Source organism: Trachemys scripta, chromosome 10 (genome assembly GCF_013100865.1).
Source record: "Trachemys scripta elegans isolate TJP31775 chromosome 10, CAS_Tse_1.0, whole genome shotgun sequence".
In the NCBI taxonomy this organism is placed as follows: Eukaryota; Metazoa; Chordata; order Testudines; family Emydidae; genus Trachemys; species Trachemys scripta.
This window is the reverse complement of record NC_048307.1, coordinates 64,009,747-64,029,477: the sequence shown is the minus strand read 5'-3', so window position 1 is coordinate 64,029,477 and position 19,731 is coordinate 64,009,747. Positions and strand designations below refer to the sequence as shown.

Here is a 19,731-nt window from a genome sequence, read left to right as displayed (position 1 = left end):
TCATGAGACTAATCAATCAAATGTTTTTTCTTTGCCTGTGTAATTAAAGGAAATCTGAAAATCTGTCTGTTTTTTTTAGAGAACTTGTAACAGAATTTCCAGGAATTAACCTGGGCTAATTGGGTTTCATTTTTCCCCATTAATGACTGTTTGCTAATTTAGCAGTACACCTCTACCTCGATATAACGCTGTCCTCAGGAGCCAAAAAATCTTACTGCGTTATAGGTGAAACCACATTCTATCGAACTTGCTTTGATCCACTAGAGTGCGGAGCCCCACTCCCCCGGAGCACTGCTTTACCACTTTATATCCGAATTCGTGTTATATTGGGTTGCGTTATAACGGGGTAGAGGTGTATGTTGAACACTTTAGCCATTCAACTCTCCTTAGTTAATGGGAATTGTGTAATTAAACATATCCTGTAACATTTATTCCTAGACATAAATTTTAGTAAAAATTAAATTAAGATTAAGAATAATTTACAAGAACATTGTAGTTATCAAAAAAAAAAAAACTGTTAGAATAGCAGGGAATTCTGTCTAACCTTAACTTAAAATTAACCCAAACATTCAAAATTGTAGATATTCATAGCAAAGGGTACCCATATGACTAACTCTGTCTTTATAGAACTGACCAGAAAACTGGAGATAAATTATCTATCCATAAATTTTATCTTATCCTGAGTATAAATATTAGAATGACTTGGTATTAATCATACTTTTTACCATGATTGCACCAACTCCTGTGCTCTTTACAGCAGTGTCCCATCCAGCAAAAAAGATGCATTTTACCAATTCCTGATTAGACATACAGCGTAATGAAGGAAGTCTTTTGGCACTCTTTAGTAAGATTCCATATCTTCGCAGGGGTTTCGTAGTTTTTGTCATTATATTACTGATCTGTAACCTGAACTTTAATTGTGTGGGGGGTGGGTTTGAGAATTTTCTGTCACTTGCCAATGACCTTCCTCCTATGGGGTGGTATTGCAGAAGGATCTGTTGCTGGTTGGAGAGCATAGCATTGAATGTGTCTGGAAGGAGGAAAATCTGATTTCTTCCTGTCTTAACAACCTTTCCTAACAATTTGTTTACTACATTCTGGAGACTGTCTTCCCAAGGAAGAGAGAGCTAGAAATTTAACTTCTTAAAAAAAATAATCTTAGGTCTCCACCAGGCATCCATTAAAAATTTGCCAGTGCATAAAGGATCGTTCTGGTAGTGCTAATTTGCCAATTAACTTTTGCAAATGTCATTTGTGCTAGAGAATTAGTCTAGCATAGTAGATCTCACAACGATTATTTGTTTTTCCACATCTTTTAAGTATATAAATGTCCTGACATTACTTATTAAGGAATGCAGTGGGTGACCATGGTCTATAACAATACTAACGGAAAAGGAATTATACTAGTATTGAATGCTGTTTTGTATAACTATTTTGAAATTGTAACTACTGTTCTACAATGTTTCCAGTGTGGCTCAAATACACAGTTGCTTCATGTCTTTCAAGAAGATTTCATTTTGGGATACAAACAACATAAGGAAGATGTGGAAGGGAAGGAAACAGAAACATTTTTCAAACCATCACAAGGTACAGTATAAAAATACTAAGCAATATGAAGTAGATGTCTAAAGTGTTCATGAAGAACACTGAAACCTCTCAGGCATAAATTGAACAGTTTTATTTTTAAATATAGGATCTTTAAGGTGCAATACAATATAGGTATCATATTTTAAACATTTATACTATAGTAGCATTAAATATTATTTGCACAAAGTAGAACCATTTCCAATTTGCATAATATGAGTTGTACACTCTAGTTCATTTGTTCAATTTTTTATCATTTGTATGAAAAATAGAACAGGTTCTGATGTCATACATGAACTTGTTTATATAGAATATTTTAAGGGTACATTTTGTATTTAATTTGTAAAGTGGAATGGTAAAAATCTAAGAATTAGTAATAATTAGTTCTGGCCCATAGGATGAGTGTTTCTGACTTGCCAGTTATTTCACATGACTTAAGAGTTTGCTAGTTTTAAAAAAAAAGTGGGGGGGAGGAGGGAGGGAATAGAATATAAGACCCAGCAGAGCTGTTTAAATGGATACTGTGAAGGCAAAAAAGCCTGAATATTAGACTTACTGGTTGTGTTTTGGGGTGCATTCATATCACTCCATCTCCTTGCACCCAGGTATAGGAGAAATAAAACAAGTCCAGTATTGAAATATTCTGAAAATCCCCTTTGGGTGTTCAGTACCTAACAGTATTCTCAGTAAAAATCAATTCTTTATAACCTCTGTATAACAAGAAGTTATAAAATCATGAGAAGAATTGACTGGAAAATTTTAAAAATTATAGCCTCCGTTGTTAGTGGAGATGGCATGGGTACTACTTACATGTCCATCTTTCAAACAGTTTAATAACGCACAGAAAGACCAAGTGTTTTTGTCATTTGGATTGTCAAAGAGAATTTTAGTGGAAAATAACTTTCAAGCTACCAAAACCTGAATAAGGGGATCAGTGTTTGACACAGATTCACAATAGAGCACTGTGATGGCATATGTATCCCACACAGGCCCCGAAAGGGGTAAAGTGGCCCAAAAAGCCAGTTAACATATTGGGCTGTACCTGGCTTGGCTGGAGAGCCAGGTCATGCCACTGGCCAAAGAAGGCATGGGAAAACTGAAGCATGGCTTTATGTGGCGCTGCAACAGCTACTCGGGATTTGCCACATGAGTGCTCATCCAGGATCTACAGCTACTCCCTCTGAAAAGGGAGGAATAACAGAAAAGCTGCAAAAAGGAGGCAGTAATTCACATGTTGGTGGGAACAGCAGGATCAGACCCAGTCTCTCTCCCTGCAGCTGCTGCAAGAACAGCAAAATCAGTAGGAAACCCTTCAGCTGCAGCAGGAGCATTTGCTGCCGTGTGTGGAGAAATGAACCTCAGGGAATCAAGCATCTCTTGGGGAAGAAGGTCCCAGCAGGTCAGTCCCAGGCTTTAGAAAGTGGGGGCCAGACAGTGACCCAGAGGCTCTTTTATGTACTTTTAAGCAGGTGGCTAGTGCAGCAGGATGGACAATCATTCTGGGTGGCCCGGGTGGCCTAATTTCTGTCAGGAGAGGCCCAAGCGGCACAGAGGGCCCTATCTAATGAACAAGCAAAATTGTATCTCATGGGGCTGACACCTGAAGACTATCGACACCGTTTTACAATGGAACAGTTCCCCCAAGAAGCATGGCCCAGGGGTGGTTCAATAGTTCTGAGACATGGCATCATGCTGTGTCCAGAGATGAGTTCTGTAGAGAGAATTTTGGAACAGATCATCTTAGAACAGCGTCTGCAGGTTCTACCAGCTGGGGCCCAAAGTTGGGTCTGGCAATTTCATCCAGTTTACAGCAGCACTGCAGTGGAAAGAAGAGAGGCCGCTTTGGAAGCAGATGATCTGAACGGTGGGCCAGATCAAGATCACCACCCCAAGAAAGGTGAGAAGAAGTCAAACCCCGATCTTCAGAGGCTGGAGAAAACACACTAGGAGGAAGAGTCCTGGGCAGACCTACGTTCACATTCAACCCCCTCTCCAGTCATTTCTGCAGATCAACAGGAGTACCCTGGGCGATAGCCAGGGAAACCCAGACATTTGTTTCAGGTATGCCCGTTCCTGATGGAGTGTGACAACCTGAGATGATATAGAAGTTTGTGGTTTTGGTGGCTCCTTAGGCTGGGATCAAATGCCACCATATGTGGTGTCCATCAAGTATGGGAAATAAGGAGAGAAGGGCCTGATGGACACAGGTTTGCAGGCAAATTCTTATTAGGGGAAACGGACTTCATTCTGGTCCACATATCTTGTGTGCGTGGAGAGAATAGAGTATTCCCAATGGCATTGGTGGAGTTAGAGATACAGAGCCAGTGTGGCCAAGTTAGAGTCAGAGTGTTGAGGCGCCTTCTGTGACCTGTGATCCTGGACAGAGACTGACAAAGTTTCACAGCCCTGATGGGGTATGGGACAATACCTGAGCTAGTAGCAAATACCTCCCAGTAGAAAATTATAAGATGGGTAGAAAAGTTAGAACAGGACAGGGTCCAGATAAAAGTGGAATTGGAACACAAAAAGCAACAGAACTGTCCAATGCCACAAAGCAAGGGCCCAAAGTTGAGCCAGAATATACTGTGGAAATGCAGACCATCCTCTTCCTCCCCCCTGCAGAAGCCATCAAAACCCCCTCTGTAGTGGAGCAGCAGCAGATGGAATAAACGGTAACAGCAGCAACGCTGCAAGAAAAGCTGATGAAGATGGATCAGGCTTTGCAGGAGGCCTATTGAGAATAGGCAAACCTAGAAAAGGAAAAAGGGGGTTAGAATTCCAGATGGAGCTCGAGACCTAGAGGATATGAGAAGTTCATTGGACAGCTGGCTGGGAGCCCTCTGGGCTGGGGAAAAAGAGATTATTTATTGACATTATGGTATAACAAGGGTGAGAAGCTGAACAAGGTCAACACCTTCCTGCCCCCACTGTGGCAAGACCCTAGCAACTGGGTGGGATGCTGTCTTGAGTGGGAGGGTATGTGATGGGGTGTATACCCCCCACAGGTGATGGAAGGGTTAAAATGGCTTGAGAAGCCAGTTAAACTATTGGGCTTCTTCTGGAGGGGTGTTAGTCATAACTGTGATCAAATCCAGCTAGGGAAGGGCTGGGTCTTTATTAAGGAAGGCTCAAAGGGCGGCTGTGGGAGGGCCTAGGGAGGACACCCAGGAGAGAGGTAGCTGGGAGTTTGCTTTCTTGGGCTGAGGGCTGAAAGAAGCCTGGTAGTCTGAGCCTTGAGCTGGAAGTCTAACTGGAGATGGGCTAGCCAGGGACTGGTTCAGAGGGAATAGGACAGTCACCAAGCAGTGGGAGAGAAACTTAGGAGCTTGGGTTGGTATTGGGATGGTTTGAAGCTGGGGCTAGCCTGCAAAGGCAGCAGCTACCAGCTGAGCCCAGCCAGCCTGAAAATTCTCTTCTTTTGCTATTTTCTGTTGGACTTTAAGAGCAGGACTTTGAGGTTTTGCAGAATGTTGGGACTCTGTTACCTGGCATGGCTGGAGGCTGAAACAGGCCAAAGAAGGCCTGGGGGAAGCTGAGGTACGGCTATCACAATGCCATAAACAGTCACGGGGAGTGTGGTGCAACAGCTGTTTTGCCACAAGGACACACAAATAAACCTGCAGGAAAATTTACATTGCAGAACATTAATTTCTTTAATAAAAATAAAATTCTCCTGCAGTCAGACTTTTTGATCATTCCAGGTTTGTGATTAAGCATTTCTGATATATATGTATAAATAAAACTGAAAACAGTGGTGTTCAACATCAGTGTCCTCCTGTAGGCCCCACTGAAGTCAATGGGAATTTTGCTATTGACTCCAATGTTTCACTCAATGTTTCAAAAAGGTCCCGGGGCCGCAATCAGTACATTGGGCAGCTCTTTGCCTTGTTTTGTTCCCTTGGTGCCTCTCAGGTAGCACAAATGGAGCAGAAGCCATGTGCAAGCCCTGCTGGAGAGTGCCCTGGCATTGAACAGTTGGCCCATCTACCTCTATGCCTCCTTTGTTGCTGACCATGATGCAGGGGAAGGAGTGGGGAGTAGAAATGGATGGAATGCATTCTGCCCCTCCTTTCCCTAGCTGTTGTGTGGACCTTTGGTGAACATAACCAGCTGGTGAAAGTTAGAGTAATCCCCAGGTTTCTTTAATTTGTGCTTGGGTGGGGCTTGGGCAGAGAATCAGAAGACCCTTTGGGGAGAACTGATGACCTCTTTGCTTATCACTTCCCGCTCCTCTCCCAACTTGAGTGGCATCAGCTTTAATGTTTTTCAGTAATCTTTGATACTGTCATCCTGACATACACTTCAAACTAAGAAGAATGTATTTCTTACATAAAACGTGGGTAGAATATGTAAACTTACTAAAAAACACTTTTTTTGTGATGTGTGGGTGTGTATATATTTAGTTTTTGTATTTGTATAAATTAATAATCAACCAAAGCAACATTTTGGAAAACTAAAAAACAGACAATCCCCCCACCACCACCACCAACCACATAATTCTTTAGGTATCAGAGATCTTCACAAAAAATTATGTTTATTATTTAAACCATTTTTATTGAACCATTAACTTCATAATTATGTGTTTGGTTTAAATAACAGGGTATCGTCCACCACCTTTCTCAGAAAAATTCTATCTCGTAGTAATTGAAAAAGACAGGAATGGCTGCTCAGTTCTTCACATGTGGCATCTTCATCTTAAATCTGTGCAAGCATTTTTAGGTGAGTGATGGTATTTTCTCAGAGATGAACATGTATTTACCTTAAATGTTGCACAGTTGATTTTAAGCTAGATAGTTTTTTTAAAAATAGATTTCCTCATTAGTAAACAGATGAGCAGCATCCAAGTAATCAGTTCAGTTTTACTAAATTTTTAGATTTTCACTTTAAATACTGGGGGACATTTAAGTAACATTAGTGGAAGTTATCACATGATATTTCTGTTACACAATAACTTCAGTACATATATATATGTATATAAAATGTACAAAACATAGAAGACCACTATACTTGCACAGCTCAATTTCAGTTATATCACAGTGTTGGTCAGATGGTTGAATTCTACTACAAACAGAACACTGGAAATTTTAGACTAACTTGTAAGATCAATGGACATTTTCAAGCATGTTTTATCTTAAAATGTAAATGTTTGAGAAAGTTATGATCATGTGAAAACAAGGGCTAATAATCTAAACTATTTCCAAGTAGAACAAGAGCAACCCAGAACTATGCTATGTGCCTGTTCTATGTGACTAATGCACTCCTAAGAAAACAATTCTTTGTCTAGAGGATATCTAAACTTTGGATGTACACACAATTATTTATAATACTGTTTCTTAATGCTTCTTTCAAGCAAAAAAACCTGAAGTTACTTCATCAGAGAATCAACTTTGTGTACCTGAGCAAAAGACTGTGGAGTCTTCTCCGGATACATCACCTGGCTCAACTCCTATGCCACGTTCTTCATCAATTGCTAATCTTCAGACTGCCAGTAAACTCATTCTGAGTTCTAGACTTGTATACAGCTATCCACTAGATCTTCCAACTGGTGTAGAAGTAATAAGAGCAACCCCTTCAGCAGGTAAAACAATATTGTTCTATGCAGTCTACCAAGTTTTTGGCAACAAATTAACTTCTAGTTAGTAGTACTGTGTTGTACAACCGCATTTTGCCAAACTTCTGGTTAACTGACATTTATGTCCTTCCATGATAAATTATGTTCTGAATTTGAGGAGCTGCACTCTAGGTCTTTAACCCCAGTAGATTAGAGAGAATGTCAGCTGACCTTTTCAAAAGACTACATTAGTTTTTATGACCCCTTTAATGCTGATTTATAAAACTATTTGATAAAGTTGGGTTAGTCAATAGGTCAAATTGCCAGCTTTACCCAAACACTTTTCCCCCCTCTGATAGTTTCAAATGTTCCCTGGGACCTTCAGAAGACTGGAATAGTACATGCTGTGTTCATTTCTGAAAGAATGAGGAAAGAACTGTCTAGTGGTCTAACATAATGCCTAAGCCCCATAATTGCTTTGGTATCATTTCACCCCATATTTTAATCAAGTTAAGAAAATCCCAATAATTTGAAAATTTGTCTTAATATTCCTAATCTAAACCACAGCAAATAATAATGATATATTTTATTCATGTATCCATTATATTTTATATTACTAATAGTGAACTCTGTTTGATCTTACTTCAGGTCACCTGAGCTCATCATCAATATACCCAGTCTGCCTTGCACCTTATTTGATAGTAACGTCCTGTTCAGACAACAAAGTGCGGTTCTGGAGATGCACTGTAGAGATGGATCTAAATAGTGGAAACCAAGTGAGGGAGACGTATCATTGGAGAAAATGGCCTTTAATGAATGATGAGGGGGAAGACAACAGCAGTACAGTACGCGTAATAGGAAGGCCAGTTGCTGTTAGCTGTTCTTACACAGGACGTCTTGCTGTGGCATACAAACAACCTGTACAGAATAACGGTTTTGTTTCCAAAGAATTTTCTATGCATGTTTGTATATTTGAATGTGAGTCTACAGGAGGATCAGAATGGGTTTTGGAACAAACAGTTCATCTGGATGACTTAGTTAAGGTTGGGAGTGTACTTGATTCAAGGGTCAGTGTAGATAGTAATTTGTTTGTATATAGTAAATCAGATGTATTTTTAAACAAGGACAAATACCTTATGCCAAATATCAAGCATTTGGTACATTTGGACTGGGTATCAAAAGAAGATGGCTCACACATACTTACAGTTGGGGTGGGTGCCAATATATTTATGTATGGACGACTTTCAGGAATTGTGACAGAGCAAACAAGCAGTAAGGATGGAGTAGCTATTATTACTTTACCACTAGGTGGTAGCATAAAACAAGGTATAAAGTCCAAATGGGTACTGCTGAGATCTATTGACTTGGTGTCCTCTGTAGATGGCACTCCTTCATTGCCAGTTTCTCTCTCTTGGGTACGAGATGGTATACTGGTAGTGGGAATGGACTGTGAAATGCATGTGTATGCACAATGGAAACATGCTGTTAAATTTGGTGATGGCGAAAGTGATGTTTTTACTACTGAAGACTCAGTAACTCAAGATCTACTAAAAACAAGTTTGCTAGCGAAGAAGACCAGTGTAATTGATGGAGCAGGTATTGTAGATGATGTCTTTGGCACTCCAACTGTAATTCAAGATGGAGGCCTTTTTGAAGCTGCTCATGTCCTTTCCCCTACTCTTCCACAGTATCATCCAACCCAGCTATTAGAATTGATGGACTTAGGTAAAGTTCGCCGAGCTAAAGCCATTCTGTCCCATTTAGTTAAATGTATTGCAGGAGAAGTTGCAATAGTTAGAGATCCAGAAGCTGGGGAAGGTGGTGGACCTAAACGTCATCTTTCTCGTACCATTAGTGTAAGCGGTAGTACTGCAAAGGACACAATCACTGCTGGAAAAGATGGTACTCGCGACTATACTGAGATAGATTCTATTCCACCGCTGCCACTGTATGCATTGCTTGCTGCAGATCAAGATACCACATACAAAATTTCTGAAGAAACTTCTAAAGTACCTAAGGGGTTTGAAGATCACACTAAAAGAAAAACAGAGGATCAATACTCAAATTTATTCCAGATGCAGCCTGTTACAACTGATGACTTCATTGATTTTGAGATAGAAAAGAGAGAGAGTAAATCCAAAGTAATTAACCTCTCTCAATACGGGCCATCCTACTTTGGCCAAGAACATGCTAGTGTCCTCTCAAGTCATCTAATGCACTCAAGTTTGCCAGGCCTCACTCGTTTGGAGCAGATGTTCCTGGTTGCTTTGGCAGACACTGTGGCTACAACAAGCACTGAACTTGATGAGAACAGAGATAAGACTTACTCAGGTTAGTAGTGAGTGTGAATTCTAATTAACGCCCATGTATTTCAACTGATAAAAATAGAATTGTGCATAATGACTGATCATAGCGTTTAGGTGAACTTAGTACTCATAAAAAGGTGTTGGATTGACAGAGCTGGTTTCTAAAGCCATTGATTCAGACAAGATACAGCAGAAGCAATGGTAGGGTAGCCTTTCCCCTCATGCTCTTGCTCAGTGTGCCTCAGTCCTGATCTGTTAGTAAGTAGAGGGATGAATTCAGTCTCCATACCTGTTGAATTCTTGTCCCCCCCTTATGAAAATATCAATGGGGTGTAAATCGTATGTGTTCACAAGTACTCAAATCATTTTTTTTATTTTGCAGGCAGAGACACATTAGATGAATGTGGCTTGCGGTATTTGTTGGCTATGCGCTTGCATACATGCCTTCTGACATCACTCCCACCTTTATATCGAGGTCAGCTGCTTCATCAAGGTAAGCCTTGCAATGTTTTATGTCTGCATGAGCAGACAGAAAATGTTTCAGCATTATTTTCAATATTTGAATTATCCCATTTAGGAATTTTTAATGATACGTGTTCACTTAAGCCATGATCCTGCAAAGACTTACGAATATGTTTACCTTCATCAACTGTGAATAGGACCATTGACTTCATAAGTTCTTTGATACAGTCTATGACCAGGGTAATGGAAGGAGAGCTATAGAAAAGTCATGAGTTGGAAAATGTGATAAAGAGATTGAAGTTTGGATATTTTCCCCAACAAAATTAAGTTTTTTTTTTTTTTTTAAATCTGCTTTGCAGAAGAAATAAAAATAAGACTTTTTATTTTTCCTAAGCTATAATTTGTAATTTGTATCCCAGCTATCTGCTTACTGGTTGAAGCAGGGGCTGAGTGCTGCTGTTCTGAAATCTGGGGTAGGAGAGCAGGCAGCACCTGAGGACCAGACAGATTCCCAGCCTCTGAAGTCTGGATAATAGGAATTAGATTATGAATTAAATGCTTTAAAGAAAGAGATACTTGTTAGAATCTTTTGGGGATTTAGTGAAATAATTGCAGTCTACAATCACTACATTTATTGACATAATAAAATTTTGTACACGCACAGCAATGTGTGTTCAAAGTAGGATGCTCTCTACCTGGAGGGTGCACCACCATTAGTAACCTGGTCAGCAGCACCACTTCCTTCTGTTGGGAATGACCCATCTAAGAGAACCCCACTCTTCGGCTGGGAGTCCCACCTCTGTTTTGCTAATTTGCGTTCGTGATTTAAAAAAGAAGAAAAATTTGGCCCAGGATGCAACATTATAAACACTTTATCATAAGTAAACATTTAGGATCAAAATGATAAATTCATGTGCTATGGTCCATATGCAGTCTTCCTCCTATTTTTCATTTGTTTATTAACAACCTTTTATTTTCTGAAGATTAATTGTCCCATGTCACTATTTAGGTGTATCTACCTGCCATTTTGCCTGGGCTTTTCATTCTGAAGCTGAGGAAGAGTTGATCAACACGATTCCTGCTATCCAAAGAGGAGATCCACAGTGGTCGGAACTAAGAGCAATGGGCATAGGTTGGTGGGTCAGGAATATTAACACACTCCGAAGGTGTATTGAGAAGGTAGCTTGAATCACTTACATTAAAACTTTATGCTATGTTTTGTATAACTTAAGAAATAAATTATAGCAAGATATGTATTAGATATGCCATTCATAACAGAAATCCATGATGAAGATTAGTGTTAAGATCTTTAGCATGTGTTACATCTCTAGTCAGTAACTCAAAAGATGCATTAAAAAAGTACTTTAAGGTCAACAATAAGTTAAAAGAAGCTGCTGATTTTCTCTTTTTAGGAAATACTTTTTTTCTTAACCTTTTTCTTAAATCTATTAAATAGTGATTTTTTTCATCTCAAACAAATGGCAAAAGTTACAATGACTTCAGTGGGACCAGAATTTTACCCATTGAATCTCCCAGCTTTGTAACTTAAGTCCCTGATCCTAGAATTAGATCCATGTGGACAGATCTTTGGGTCTAAATGAAAACCCACTGACAACATTATAAAATTCTTTTATTTTAAATGGTATGTGATATGGAAGCAAGCAAATAGTTGTGAATTGTAATGGAGCACCAGTGGAGCCCAAGTTCATAGATTCATAGAAGTGTAGGGCTGATAGGGACCTCATGACATCATAATAAAAACATAAGAATAGCCATGCTGGGTCAGACCAAAGGTCCATCTAGCCCAGTATCCTGTCTTCTGACAGTGACCAATGCCAAGTGCCCCAGAAGGAATGAACAGAACAGGTAATCAAGTGATCCGTCCTTTGTCGACCATTCCCAGCTTCTGGCAAACAGAGGCTAGGGCCACCATCTCTGTCCATCCTGGCTAATAGCTATTGATGGACCTATCCTCCATGAACTTATCTAGTTCTTTTATGACCCCCATTATAGTCTTGGTCTTCACAACATGCCCTGGCAAGGAGTTCCACAGGTTGACTGTGCGTTGTGTGAAAAAAATACTTCCTTTTGTTTGTTTTAAATCTGCTGCCTATTAATTTTGTTTGGTGACCCCTAGTTCTTCTGTTATGAGAAGGGAGTAAAAACACTTCCTTATTTACTTTCTCCACACCAGTCATGATTTTATAGACCTCTATCAGATCCCCCCTTAGTCGTCTCTTTTCCAAGCTGAAAAGTCCCAATCTTATTAGTCTCTCATGTGGCAACCATTCCATACCCTTTTCTGAACCTTTTCCAATTTCAGTACACATTTTTTGAGATGGGGCGACCATATCTGCATACAGTATTCAAGATGTGGGCGTACCATGGATTTATATAGAGGCAATATGATATTTTCTGTCTTATTGTCTATCCCTTTCTTAATGATTCCCAACATTGTTTGCTTTTTTGACTGCCGCTGCACATTGAGTGGATGTTTTCAGAGAACTATCCACAATAACTCCAAGATCTCTTTCTTAAGTGGTAACAGCTAATTTAGACCCCATCATTTTATATGTATAGTTGGGATTATGTTTTCCAATGTGCATTACTTTGCATATATCAACATTGAATTTCATCTGCCTTTTTGTTGCCCAGTCACCCAGTTCTGAGGTATCCTTTAGTAGCTCTTCACAGTCTGCCTGGGACTTGACTATCTTGAATAATTTTGTATAATCTGCAAATTTTGCCATCTCATTGTTTACCCCTTTTTGCAGATCATTTATGAATATGTTGAATAGGACTGGGCCTGGTACAGATCCCTGGGGGACACCACTCTTTACTTCTCTCCATTCTGAAAACTAACCATTTATTCCTACCCTTTGTTTCCTATCTCTTAACCAGTTACCAATCCATAAAAGGACCTTCTCTCTTATCCCATTAAAGCTTACTTTAAGAGCCTTTAATGAGGCTTGTCAAAGGCTTTCTGAAAATCTGAGTACACTATATCTACTGGATCCCCCTTGTCCACATGCTTGTTGACCCCTTCAAAGAATTGTAGTATATTGGTAAGGCATGATTTCCCTTTACAAAAACCATGTTGACTCTTCCCCAACAAATTATGTTCATCTAGGTGTCTGACAATTTTGTTCATTACTATAGTTTCAACCAGTTTGCCCATAACTGAAGTCAGGTTTACCAGCCTGTAATTGCTGGGATCACCTCTGGAGTTTTTTAAAAATTGGCATCACATTAGCTATCCTCCAGTCATTTGGTTCAGAAGCTGATTTAAATGATAGGTTACAGACTAGAGTTAGTAGTTCTGCAATTTCACATTTTAGTTTCTTCAGAACTTTTGGGTGAATACCATCTGGTCCTGGTGATTTATTACAGTTTAGTTTATCAATTTGTTTCAAAACCTCTTCTAATGACACCTCAATCTGGAACAGTTACTCAGATTTGTCACCTAAAAAGAATGGCTCAGCTTTGGGAATCTCCCTCACATCCTCAGCCATGAAGACGGATGCAGAGAATTCATTTAATTTCTCTGCAATAGCCTTATCATCCCTGAGTGCTCCTTTAGCATATCAATTGTCCAGTGGCCCCACTGGTTGTTTAGCAGACTTCCTGCTTCTGATGTACTTAAAAAAAAAATTGCTATAACTTTGAGTCTTTGGCTAGCTGTTTTTCAAATTCTTTTTTGGACTTCCTAATTATATTTTTACACTTCATTTGCCAGAGTTTATGCTCCTTTCTGTTTTCCTCACTAGGATTTAACTTCCACCTTTTAAAGGATGCCTTTTTACCTCTCACTGCTTCTTTTATTCTGTTTAGCCACGGTGGCACTTTTTTGGTTCTCTTAATATGTTTTTTAATTGGGTATATGTTTAAGTTGAGCCTCTACTATGAGGTCTTTAGAAAGTTTTCATGTAGCTTGCAGGGATTTCACTTTGGGCACTGTATCTTTTGATTTCTGTTTCACTAACTTCCTCATTTTTGTGTAGTCCCCCTTTATGAAATTAAATGCTACAGTGTTGGGCTGCTCTCATGTTTTCCCTGCCACAAGGATGTTAAATTTAATTATATTATGGTCACCATTACCAATCGGTCCAGCTATATTCACTTCTTGGGCCTGATCCAGTGTTCCACTTAGGGCCAAATCAAGAATTGCCTCTCCTCTTGTGGGTTCCAGGACTAGCTGCTCCAAGAAGCAGTCATTTAAGGTGTCAAGAAACTATCTCTGCATCCCGTCCTGAGGTGACATATACCCAGTCAATATGGGGATAGTTGAAGTCCCCCATTATTATTGAGTGTTTTTTATTTTTATAGCTTCTCTAATCTTCCTGAGCATTTCACAGTCACTATCAACATCCTGGTCGGTAATATAGTCCTACTGCTATATTCTTATTATTCAAGCATGGAATTGCTATCCATAGAGATTCTATGGTACAGTTTGGTTCATTTAAGATTTTTACTTCATTTGACTGTATGCTTTCTTTCATATATAGTGCCACTCCCCCACCAGCACAACCTGTTCTGTCCTTCCGATATATTTTTTACCCTGGAATTACTTTGTCCCATTGATTATCCTCATTCCACCAAATTTCTGTGATGCCTATTGTGATGGGTTGGGTCACAGAAACCCCCTTGGGACTGCCACCTGATGTGCTGAGACTACTTCTGAACCCATTTTCCCTGGCAGTTTGGGACTTCAATGCCCTGTCTTGTTGAGCCAGACATGCTAGCCTGCTACAAATACAGACTAGGTCTGAACCACATCCCCCACAAGCTGCAGACTTAACTGAAAACAGCTTAAGAAGTGCTCCTGTCTCTAGCACCCAGATACCCAGTTCCCAATGGGATCCAAATCCCAAATAAATCCATTTTACTCTGTATAAAACTTATACAGGGTAAACTCATAAGTTGTTCGCCCTCTATAACACTGAGAGATTTGCACAGCTATTTGCTCCCCCAGGTATTAATTACTTGCTCTGGGTTAATTAATAAGTAAAAAGTGATTTTATTAAATATAAAAAGTAGGATTTAAGTGGTTCCAAGTAATAACAGACAGAACAAAGTAAATTACCAAGCAAAATAAAACAAAAACATGCAAGTCTAAGCCTAATACAGTAGGAAACTAAATGCAGGTAAATCTCACCCTCAGAGATGTTCCAATAAGCTTCTTTCACAGACTAGACTCCTTCCTAGTCTGGGTACAGCAATCACGCACATCCCCATAGGTACTGTCCTTTGTTCCAGTTTCTTTCAAGCATCTCTTTGAGGTGGAGAGGCTATCTTTTGAGCCAGCTGAAGACATAATGGAGGGGTTTCCAGGTCCTTTTATATTCTCTCTCGTGGATGGAAACCCCTTTGTTTTCCTATGCAAGATCACAACAACAAGATGGAGTCTAGTCACCTGGGCAAGTCACATGTCTATGGACAATACAGCTTTTTGCAGGCAGACGCCATTGTTTACATGTTAGTTTGAACGTTCCCAGGAAAGCTCTGATGTGGATTGGCATCTCCCAAAGTCCATTGTTAGTTAAGTTATCCCAATTACTTGAATAACCCCTTCATACTATGTTGACCAAGTCTGCCTTATGTGCTTCCTACAGCAAACACTTTAAATACAAGCATAGAGCCAACGCTCATAACTTCAGATATAAAAATGATACATGCATACAAATAGGATGAATATATTCAGTAGATCATAACCTTTGCAAAGATATGTTACATGGCAGATCTAGCATAAAACATATTCCAATTATGTCATATTTACCCTCATAAGCATATTTCTATAAAGCATTATGGGGTGCAACGTCACACCTATTATATCAATATCCTCATTTAATATGAGGCAGTCTTGTTCACCCATCTTATTATTAACATTTGTATTTAAGCACTTTAAAAAGTTTCACTTTTCAGCTGTCTGCCATTACATGATGTAATTGAATGGGACTTTTTTTCATTTCATTGTTTCTCATCAGATCCTACCTGTATTTTATCATCTTCCATCCTCTCCTCCTTACTAGGACATAGAGAATCTCCATTAATAGATCCTCCCCTAAGGGATGTCTCTGTCCGAAACACATGCTCCTCTGCACCTGTTGGCTTTCCCCCAGCCCTTAGTTTAAAAACTGCTCTACGACCTTTTTAATGTTAAGTGCCAGCAATCTGGTTCCATTTTGGTTTAAATGGAGCCCATCCTTCTTGTATAGGCTCCCCCTGTCCCAAAAGTTTCCCCAGTTCCTAATAAATCTCAACCCCTCCTCCCTATACCATTGTCTCATCCACGCATTAAGACCCTGCAGTTCTGCCTGTCTAACTGGCCCTGCGTGTGGAACTGGAAGCATTTCAGAGAATGCTACCATGGAGGTCCTGGACTTCAATCTCTTACCTAACAGCCTAAATCTGACCTCCAGGACCTCTCTCCTATCCTTTCCTATGTCACTGGTACCTACATGTACCACAACCACTGTCTCCTGCCCAGCACTACACATAAGTCTATCCAGATGTCTCGAGAGATCTGCAACCTTCGCACTAGACGGGCAAGTCACCATGCAGTTCTCCCGGTCATCGCAAACCCAGCTATCTATGTTTCTAGTGATCAAATCACCCATTACTAATACCTGTCTCTTCCTAATAACTGGAGTTCCCTCCCCCGGAGAGGTATCCTCAGTGCGAGAGGATACCACAACACTATGTGTTGCCAAGTGAAAAGTACCTCATCATGTTTTGAGGGATGAAAGATTTTTATTTGCCCTTCTCTAGCTTCACTTTTTATGTTTTTAAATGTATGCATCAGTATTATATTTTCTAAGGGCTTTCAGAAAAATTAAACTTGCATTTACAGTGTGATCTGTTCACAAACTGTATAAATAGTGTCTTCTGCAAAATATTCAGAAAGCAGTTATATAGCTTTATAGAAACACACACAAACTCCATGCTATCCTTTCCAGCGGAGTTTGTGCATTTTTTAGCTGAAAGCAGCTTTTTTGCAGTAATTCTATTTGCTCTCCCTATACTACTGTAGGTTGCAAAAGCTTCGTTTCAGAGGAACAATGATGCCTTGGATGCTGCAATTTTTTACCTTGCTATGAAGAAAAAAGCAGTGGTGTGGGGTCTGTTTAGGTGAGTTCCATTAGCCTTTGGACTTTAAAAGTAGTAAGAATAAAATTAATAGCGTAAAGAAGAACTCTTTCAGATTAGAAATTCATTTCAACTGATCTTGGATCAAAAGATTAAAAGGTATAATGTAAGTAGGGCTGTCAATTGCAGTTAACTCACACGATTAACTCAAAAAAATTAGTCGTGATTAATCACACTTAAACAATAGAATAGCAATTGAAATTCATTAAATGATTTTAGATGTTTTTCTACTTTTTCAATATTGATTTCAATTACAACACAATACAAAGTGCACAGTGCTCACTTTATATTTATTACAAATATATACACTGTAAAAAAAATAGTATTTCAATTCACCTCATACAAATACTGAAGTACAATCTCTGTCATGGATCAGACATTCATCTGCCCCTTCATGCTTTGGCTCCATTCCAGAGGGCAGGCTTCCATGCTGATGCTTGTTAAAAAAATAATGCGTCAATTAAATTTGACTGTACTCCTTGTGGGGAGAATTGTATGTCTCCTGCTCTGTTTTATCTGCATTCTGCATATATTTCATGTTATAGCAGTTTCAGATGATCCAGCTCACATTCGTTTTAAGAACACTTTCACAGCAGATTTGGCAATATGCAAAGAAGGTACCGATGTGAGATTTCTAAAAATAGCTACAGCACTTGACCCAAGGTTTAAGAATCTGAAGTACCGTCCAAAATCTGAGAGGGATGAGGTGTGGCACATGCTTTCAGAAGTCTTAAAAGAGCAACATTCTGGTGCGGAAACTATAGAACCCAAACCACCAAAAAAGAAAATCAACTTTTTGCTATTGGCATCTGACTCAGATGATGAAAATGAACGTGTGTCGGTCCGCACTGCTTTGCATAGTTATTGAGCAAAACCCGTCAGCAGCATGGATGCATGTTCTCTGGAATGGTGGTTAAAGCATGAAGGGACACATGAATTTTTAGTGCATCTGGCACATAAATATCTTGCAACGCCAGCTACAACGGTGCCATGCGAACGCTTGTTCTCACTTTCAGGTGACATTGTAAACAAGAAGCAGGCAGTATTATCTCCTGCAAATTGTAACCAACCTTGTTTGTCTGAGTGATTGTCTGACCAAGAAGTAGGACTGAGTGGACTTGTAGACTGTAAAGTTTTACATTTTTATTTTTGAATGCAGTTTTTTTGTACATAATTCTACATTTGTAAGTTCAACTTTCATGATAAAGAGATTGCACTACAGTACTTGTATGAGGTGAATTGAAAAATACAATTTTTGTTTTTTACAATGCAAATATTTGTAATAAATAAATATAAAGTGAGCACTGTACTTTGTATTCTGTGTTGTAATTGAAATCAATATATTTGAAAATGTAGTAAACATCCAAAAATATTTAAAATAAAATGATATTCTATTGTTGTTTAACAGCTCTATTAATTGCCATTAATTTTTTAATCGCTTGACAGCCCTAAATTTAAGTTATAACTAAGTACTGTATGTGTTGCGTTTTTTGTTTGTTTTTTAACACAGGTCTCAGTATGATGAAAAGATGACCACATTTTTCAGCCACAATTTCAGTGAAGATAGGTGGCGCAAAGCAGCTTTGAAAAATGCTTTTGCTTTGTTGGGAAAACAACGCTTTGAACAGTCTGCTGCTTTTTTCTTACTAGCTGGTTCCCTGAAAGATGCTATAGAGGTATATAAAGTACTGTGGAATTTCAGAACTGAACTTGAGAATTACACTGTGATGAACATTGTTATTTGTTAATCATTTCACAAAAGCTGTGGAAAGAGAAAGTTGTACAGTGGAGCAATGAAAAGTCAGTTATGCAACATTAATGCTGCCTGTGTGTGTATGTATTACAAGAGTCTTTATTACAGGATATCAGATATAATTCTGCATACGGTTCAGTAGCAAAACCTCCCAGAAAACTAATGTTCATGTAATTAAGGCTGAAAATTTGTGCTTAAGCTTGAAGGAAAAAAGTCCATTAGATTATTAATCCATTGACACTACTAAATAAACCAGAATTTTATAAAAATCTGGGGGGGGGGGGGGAAATCAGCACACTTCTGACCAGAGTGGAAAAAAACATACTTGGATCCAGGTTTCTGACCCCCAAATTTGATGTACCTTTTAAACGTTTTACATGATGGGAAAATTACTCTTCATTCTAAATGTGGGTGGTTATTTAATTCATTCTTTCTTTGAGAGAGCTAGGCTTCCCTAATGCAGCAGCTTGCTTTTCACGCTTTATGCCACAGGTGTGTCTTGAAAAAATGGAAGATATTCAGCTGGCCATGGTTATTGCTCGTTTATATGAATCAGAATTTGAGACCTCCCTTACCTATACATCTATTCTTTATGAAAAGATTTTGGGTTGCCAGAAAGATGGAACTGGATTCAAATGTACTAAATTGCATCCTGATCCTTTCCTGCGAAATCTTGCCTATTGGATAACGAAAGACTACACTAGAGCACTGGACACTTTATTGGAACAAACACCTAAGGAAGATGATGAAAATCCAGGTAGGGGAAATATCAGTGTTGTAATTTTCAAATATATTTTAGCATTAGGATTTATAGATCCTTACATAATTAAAATAATTAAGCATTTAAAAGTAAAAACAGATCCTTAAATATGAAAAAGGCATAGTTAAAGTAGCTGTTACTGTAGCTGTAATTCATTAATGCAATAATT

At 39.0% G+C, this 19,731-nt stretch overlaps 1 protein-coding gene across 3 annotated transcripts in view; it reads left to right on the top strand.

The window, feature by feature from the left end:
* Positions 1-19,731, top strand: part of DMXL2 (Dmx like 2) — a 121,627-nt gene that overhangs the window by 64,169 nt on the left and 37,727 nt on the right. For all 3 annotated transcript variants that reach the window (XM_034783309.1, XM_034783310.1, XM_034783311.1), the window contains exons 15-23: positions 1,470-1,587; positions 6,184-6,303; positions 6,935-7,162; positions 7,784-9,466; positions 9,824-9,934; positions 10,913-11,082; positions 16,934-17,031; positions 18,560-18,725; positions 19,295-19,559. In XM_034783309.1, coding sequence (XP_034639200.1) covers positions 1,470-1,587; positions 6,184-6,303; positions 6,935-7,162; positions 7,784-9,466; positions 9,824-9,934; positions 10,913-11,082; positions 16,934-17,031; positions 18,560-18,725; positions 19,295-19,559 — 2,959 coding nt within the window. The remainder of the gene's footprint in view (positions 1-1,469; positions 1,588-6,183; positions 6,304-6,934; positions 7,163-7,783; positions 9,467-9,823; positions 9,935-10,912; positions 11,083-16,933; positions 17,032-18,559; positions 18,726-19,294; positions 19,560-19,731) is intronic.